Source organism: Centropristis striata, chromosome 24 (assembly GCF_030273125.1).
Source record: "Centropristis striata isolate RG_2023a ecotype Rhode Island chromosome 24, C.striata_1.0, whole genome shotgun sequence".
In the NCBI taxonomy this organism is placed as follows: domain Eukaryota; kingdom Metazoa; phylum Chordata; class Actinopteri; order Perciformes; family Serranidae; genus Centropristis; species Centropristis striata.
In genome coordinates this window covers 467,095-474,594 of record NC_081540.1, presented here as the reverse complement: position 1 = coordinate 474,594, position 7,500 = coordinate 467,095, and the positions used below count along the sequence as shown (strand labels likewise).

The 7,500-nt window shown below is 39.3% G+C and overlaps 1 protein-coding gene across 1 annotated transcript in view; it reads left to right on the top strand.

The window, feature by feature from the left end:
* The window catches only part of LOC131963164 (bone morphogenetic protein receptor type-2-like), a 46,230-nt gene that overhangs the window by 5,417 nt on the left and 33,313 nt on the right, over positions 1-7,500 (top strand). The window contains exon 2 of the mRNA XM_059328318.1: positions 1,798-1,853. Coding sequence (XP_059184301.1) covers positions 1,798-1,853 — 56 coding nt within the window. The remainder of the gene's footprint in view (positions 1-1,797; positions 1,854-7,500) is intronic.

The following is a 7,500-nucleotide window of genomic DNA, read 5'->3' as shown; positions in this document are numbered from 1 at the left end:
CGGTTGAGTTGAGGTGCATTGTGGGTAATGTAGGCAACAGGTTGTGTCATGGAAGACGACTCTGTGGAGAGAAAAGATTTGGATCTTTGTTTTCAGACTTCAGAGTCGCTCCTCAGCGTCTCTTGTAACTCCTTTCTCTCTTGTAATTTAGAACTTTTTACTTGTAATTTAGACTTTTTTTCTTGTAATTTAGACTTTTTTCTTATAATTTAGACCTTTTTTCTTATAATTTAGACTTTTTTCTTGTAATTTAGACTTTTTTTCTTGTAATTTAGACTTTTTTTCTTGTAATTTAGACTTTTTTCTTATAATTTAGACTTTTTTCTTATAATTTACACTTTTTTTCTTGTAATTTAGACTTTTTTTCTTATAATTTAGATTTTGTTTCTTGTAATTTAGAACTTTTTTCTTATAATTTACACTTTCTTTCTTGTAATTTAGAACTTTTTTCTTAGAATTTAGACTTTGTTTCTTGTATTTAAGAACTTTTTTCTTATAATTTAGACTATTTTTCCTGTAATTTTGACCTTTTTTTAGGGTAATTCTGACTTTCTTGTGATTTTGACTTTTTTTCGGCTGTAGACTCTTGACAACAACATATATAATATATATATATATAATCTTTTATTTTGCCCATGTATGCATGTTTTTACACATACTGGTACATGTGTAAAACATGGCACTTAATGGATGAATTGATGGTTAAAGTTATAGATAATGGAGTCGGCAGGTTCCTTAAAATATAAATAAAACCGTTTTAACATCATCTCAGCGTTAAAACGTGTTATTCTGTCCTGTTCTGATCGTATCAAACTAAAATCAGTAAATAAATCAGCATCGAGCATGAAATAAATCAGAGAAACCTTCAATAAGCAGAGAGAATGATGTGCAGCTCCAGATCTGTCTGTGAAGCTTCATTTCCCCCTTAATGAACACGAGCTGTAGATGATTATCTACAGGTGTTATAACTCATATTACACTGATGACAGGCAGAAACTCTCTGCATTATTTAAATACTTTATTTAGATGAAGCTGCCTTGGAAACTGGAGCTTCTGGCTCTGTTTTATCTCTTTTGTTGTAGAATTTGAAGGGTGGAGGCTCGTCTGCAGCAGAACCAACGAAGCTTTATTCACTTTTATATCAGCTGCTCTCTCCAAAACACCATCTAACAAACACGTTTCACCATCATTCACACTTTTAATTACACAGAAATTAACTGGGACGGCTACTAAACCACATTATTTATTACTGGAGGTGTCAATCACCATTTATCACCAGACTTGAGTCACCATGCCACTTTATCCTGATATCAGTCTTTTCTGATAAATTTGACTTCATTTCTGGTCATTTTGACCTTTTTTCTTGTAATTTAGACTTTTTTGGGGGGGGTAATTTTAACATAGTCTCTCGTAATTTAGATTTGTCTTGGGTAATTCTGACATTTTCTCTTGTGATTTGGACTTTTTTGGGGTAATTTTGACATTTTCTCTTGTGATTTGGACTTTTTTGAGTAATTTTGACATTTTCTTTTGTGATTTGGACTTGTTTTAACATTTCCTCTTGTGATTTGGACCTTTTTTTTGGGTAATTTTAACATTTCCCCTTGTGATTTGGACTTTTTTGGGTAATTTTGACATTTTCTCTTGTGATTTTGACTTTTTGGGGTAATTTTGACATTTTCTGTTCTAATTTAGACTTTTTGGGGGTAATTTTGACATTTTCTCTTGTGATTTTGACTTTTTTGGGGTCATTTTGACATTTTCTCTTGTGATTTTGACTTTTTTCTTCTTCTGTAGACTCCTTAGATGTTCTAGTTTCATATGACTCGGTTATCTCCAGGATATTAAGAACAGTGAGTCCTGTACGGCCTCCGGACGACTCTAAATATAGATACTTACTGCGTGCATGAATCGATATAATAACTGACGATTCTCTGCTGTATTATTGTAATTATTCCATCCAGATAACGAAGCATTGAGCGTTCTGACAGCCTCAACAATGATGGGCTGTTCCTTTCTAATGAGCTGGAGGTGAGGACCGGATCTGGAGTAAAATAATAGAAACGTGAAGGAACAAAGGCAGGAAGTTAGAGCGGTGACACCCTCACACACTCACACAAACACTCTGACCTTGTAAACTGGAGAACTGAATCCATAGAGAACAGGATCTCCTGTCTTTCTGCTGGATACTGTACGCCCACATGAATTATTAATATTTTTACTACAATTCAAGGCTATGAAATAAAAACCCAGTAATGATTCTGGGCCGATGAGGGCGTAAACAGACTCTAAGAGCAGATAAAAGGCTCAGTCACCACCAGGAATTGATCCGCGACGAGATTGATTTCCATAAGTTTCTGCTGCATTAATACAAAGTCAGAAAAATAAACTTCTGACTTTTTACTCTAATTTTGACCTTTGTTAGGGTAATTTAGACTTTCTTGTGATTTTGACTTTTTTCGGCTGGAGACTCTTGACAGCAACAGATATAATATATATATATATATATATATATATATATATATATATATATATATATATATATATATATATATATATATATATATATAACCTTTTATTTTATTTTGTATGCATGTTTTTACACATACTGGTACATGTGTAAAACATGGCAATTAATGGATTCATTGATTATTAACGTTATAGATCATCTAGTTGGCAGGTTCCTTCCAAACACCCGTTTTCAGCTAGTTTCTGCTCTGTTTTCAGCTAGTTTCTGCTCTGTTTTTAGCTAGTTTCTGCTCTGTTTTTAGCTAGTTTCTGCTCTGTTTTTAGCTAGTTTCTGCTCTGTTTTCAGCTAGTTTCTGCTCTGTTTTTAGCTAGTTTCTGCTCTGTTTTTAGCTAGTTTCTGCTCTGTTTTTAGCTAGTTTCTGGTCTGTTTTTAGCTAGTTTCTGGTCTGTTTTCAGCTAGTTTCTGCTCTGTTTTTAACTAGTTTCTGCTCTGTTTTCAGCTAGTTTGTGGTCTGTTTTCAGCTAGTTTCTGCTCTGTTTTTAGCTAGTTTCTGCTCTGTTTTTAGCTAGTTTCTGGTCTGTTTTCAGCTAGTTTCTGCTCTGTTTTTAGCTAGTTTCTGCTCTGTTTTTAGCTAGTTTCTGCTCTGTTTTTAGCTAGTTTCTGGTCTGTTTTTAGCTAGTTTCTGGTCTGTTTTTAGCTAGTTTCTGGTCTGTTTTAGCTAGTTTCTGCTCTGTTTTTAGCTAGTTTCTGGTCTGTTTTCAGCTAGTTTGTGGTCTGTTTTCAGCTAGTTTCTGCTCTGTTTTTAGCTAGTTTCTGCTCTGTTTTTAGCTAGTTTCTGGTCTGTTTTCAGCTAGTTTCTGCTCTGTTTTTAGCTAGTTTCTGCTCTGTTTTTAGCTAGTTTCTGCTCTGTTTTCAGCTAGTTTCTGCTCTGTTTTTAGCTAGTTTCTGGTCTGTTTTTAGCAAGTTTCTGGTCTGTTTTCAGCTAGTTTCTGCTCTGTTTTTAGCTAGTTTCTGCTCTGTTTTTAGCTAGTTTCTGCTCTGTTTTCAGCTAGTTTCTGCTCTGTTTTTAACTAGTTTCTGCTCTGTTTTTAGCTAGTTTCTGCTCTGTTTTTAGCTAGTTTCTGCTCTGTTTTCAGCTAGTTTCTGCTCTGTTTTTAGCTAGTTTCTGCTCTGTTTTCAGCTAGTTTCTGCTCTGTTTTCAGCTAGTTTCTGCTCTGTTTTTAGCTAGTTTCTGCTCCGTTTTCAGCTAGTTTTTGCTCTGTTTTCAGCTAGTTTCTGCTCTGTTTTCAGCTAGTTTCTGGTCTGTTTTTAGCTAGTTTCTGGTCTGTTTTCAGCTAGTTTCTGCTCTGTTTTTAACTAGTTTCTGCTCTGTTTTCAGCTAGTTTGTGGTCTGTTTTCAGCTAGTTTCTGCTCTGTTTTTAGCTAGTTTCTGGTCTGTTTTCAGCTAGTTTCTGCTCTGTTTTTAGCTAGTTTCTGCTCTGTTTTTAGCTAGTTTCTGCTCTGTTTTCAGCTAGTTTCTGCTCTCTTTTTAGCTAGTTTCTGGTCTGTTTTTAGCAAGTTTCTGGTCTGTTTTCAGCTAGTTTCTGCTCTGTTTTTAGCTAGTTTCTGCTCTGTTTTTAGCTAGTTTCTGCTCTGTTTTCAGCTAGTTTCTGCTCTGTTTTTAACTAGTTTCTGCTCTGTTTTTAGCTAGTTTCTGCTCTGTTTTTAGCTAGTTTCTGCTCTGTTTTTAGCTAGTTTCTGCTCTGTTTTCAGCTAGTTTCTGCTCTGTTTTCAGCTAGTTTCTGCTCTGTTTTCAGCTAGTTTCTGCTCTGTTTTTAGCTAGTTTCTGCTCCGTTTTCAGCTAGTTTTTGCTCTGTTTTCAGCTAGTTTCTGCTCTGTTTTCAGCTAGTTTCTGGTCTGTTTTTAGCTAGTTTCTGCTCTGTTTTCAGCTAGTTTCTGCTCTGTTTTCAGCTAGTTTCTGCTCTGTTTTTAGCTAGTTTCTGCTCTGTTTTCAGCTAGTTTCTGCTCTGTTTTTAGCTAGTTTCTGGTCTGTTTTTAGCTAGTTTCTGCTCTGTTTTTAGCTAGTTTCTGCTCTGTTTTCAGCTAGTTTCTGCTCTGTTTTTAGCTAGTTTCTGGTCTGTTTTCAGCTAGTTTCTGGTCTGTTTTCAGCTAGTTTCTGGTCTGTTTTTAGCTAGTTTGTGCTCTGTTTTTAGCTAGTTTCTGCTCTGTTTTTAGCTAGTCTCTGGTCTGTTTTCAGCTAGTTTCTGCTCTGTTTTTAGCTAGTTTCTGCTCTGTTTTTAGCTAGTTTCTGGTCTGTTTTCAGCTAGTTTCTGCTCTGTTTTTAGCTAGTTTCTGCTCTGTTTTTAGCTAGTTTCTGCTCTGTTTTCAGCTAGTTTCTGCTCTGTTTTCAGCTAGTTTCTGCTCTGTTTTCAGCTAGTTTCTGCTCTGTTTTTAGCTAGTTTCTGCTCTGTTTTTAGCTAGTTTCTGCTCTGTTTTCAGCTAGTTTCTGCTCTGTTTTTAGCTAGTTTCTGCTCTGTTTTTAGCTAGTCTCTGGTCTGTTTTCAGCTGGTTTCTAGTCTGTTTTTAGCTAGTTTCTGGTCTGTTAGCTAGTTTCTGCTCTGTTTTTAGCTAGTTTCTGGTCTGTTAGCTAGTTTCTAGTCTGTTTTTAGCTAGTTTCTGCTCTGTTTTTAGCTAGTTTCTGGTCTGTTTTCAGCTAGTTTCTGGTCTGTTTTTAGCTAGTTTCTGATTGGCTGCAGGTCTGCGTGTCTTGTCTCTGATTGGCTGTGGCAGCCTCTGTCCCTGTTCTGCTCTGTTTTAGCTAGTTTCTGATTGGCTGCAGGTCTGTTCTCTGTCTCTCTGATTGGCCGTGGCAGCCGGTGGCCCCGTTGTGCTGTGTTTTAGCTAGTTTCTGATTGGCCGTGGCAGCCGGTGGCCCCGTGGTGCCCCGTGGTGCCCCGTGGTGCCCCGTGGAGCTCCTCTGTGTGATCTTGGCTGCTGCAGTGGTGTATTGTGGGTGAGAGTGTGCAGGCGAGGCCAGTGGAGCGGAGACGATGAGCCGATGAGAGGAGGCTAGTCATATCAAAAGGCTGCAGGAGCTGCAGCTGATTGGACGGTGCTGCTGAGTGTTTACCCATGGCCCAGTTATGTGCTAATCTCCCCCTCCTCCCCCATTGGCCTTGGCCCGGCCCCCCCCCCCCTCCCCCCCTCAGCCTCTAAAAAACAACAGCGATCTAATCTGCTGCTCCTTCCCACTGCCAAGGCCTCGCAGCTCACATACAGCTCTATCAGGTCTACTATAGGCCTTACAGGTCTCACAGGTCTATCATAGGTCTCTCTCAGGTCTATCATAGACCTCACAGCTCTCATACAGCTCTATCAGGTCTCACAGGTCTATCATAGGTCTATCACAGGTCTATCACAGGTCTCACAGGTCTATCATAGGTCTCACAGCTCTCATACAGGTCTATCATAGGTCTCACAGGTCTCTTACAGCTCTCACAGGTATCACAGGTCTATCATAGGTCTCACAGGTCTCTTACAGGTCTCACAGGTCTCACAGGTCTCATACAGCTATCACAGGCCTATCACAGGTCTATCAGGTCTCTCATAGACCTCTCACAGGTCTATCATAGTCCTTCCAGGTCTCACACAGGTCTCTCACAGGTCTATCATAGGTCTCACAGGTCTCTCAGGTCTCTCATAGACCTCACAGGTCTCACAGGTCTCTCAGGTCTCTCATAGACCTCACAGGTCTCTCATAGGTCTATCACAGGTCTCGCAGCTCACACAGGTCTATCATAGGCCTTACAGGTCTATCATAGGCCTTACAGGTCTATCACAGGTCTCACAGGTCTATCACAGGTCTATCACAGGTCTATCAGGTCTCTCATAGACCTCTCACAGGTCTATCATAGTCCTTCCAGGTCTCACACAGGTCTCACAGGCAGCACTCGGCACTCTCAGGCCTGATTACAAGTCAGCTGTTAGCTGGTTTCTCTACACAACCACTGAGTTCACATCAAGATTATAGAGGCAGGAGGAGCAGGAGGGAGGGCCCAGACCAGGACAGAGACCAGGACAGAGACTAGGACAGAGACCAGGACAGAGACCAGGACAGAGACCAGGACAGAGACCAGGACAGAGACCAGGACCAGGACCAGGAGAGCTGGAGGATCCTGCAGACAGAGCAGCGTCTCGTTGTGTCGAGTCTCCTAGCAGGATAATTATGTGCAGATATGCGTTTAAAGCCTCCTGCTGTCTGTTAGCTGCTCCGCCCCTCAACCACACCATCATCAGGTCTGGTTTATCCAGAGAGACTATCATCTAGTCTGGTTTATCCAGAGAGACCAGCAGAAAAAGGAAACAATGAGGGAAGAGTGTGATCAGAGGTGTTAGTGCAGCAGTAAGGTCTATAAAACACCATGCACGGCCATGCATCACAGAGAACATGTTTAAAATGCAGACACGCTGTTTTCTAGAGGAGTGAATCAGCTTCTCCGCCCACGATACGATTTCATCCTGATACTTGAGCCACGATATCATATTATTGTGATTTTAATCATTGTGTGATATGAGTATTGATACCACGTCCAAAAAATGTAATTCAATCCAGAATTGTTTTGTCCAATCAGAGAAACTTCTCAGTGTTTTCATGTGACTTCAGTCTTTTTATTTCTCCACAAAGAGAGTCAAAGCCTCAGACTGACCAACAAACCATCAGTCAGACTGAACTGATAGCAAACATTTTGCAACATTTTATCAAACACACACAAACAACAAGCTGCACTGAGAAACATGTTTCTGAACCAAACAGAAAAAAACAGCATTATTAACACTTCCAACATGATATCCTGATGCACAATTTATAGATTTATTCTGGTGATTGGACTTTTTTCTTGTGATTTTGGTTGTTTTTCTGGTAATTTGGACTTTTTTTCTTGTAAGTTTTCAGGTAATTTAGACTGCAGCATTTCATCAAACTTTCACAAACAACGAGCTTCACTGCTCTGGATTTTTTTTTAACGAAACATCAAAAATAGCCGAACTTTGCG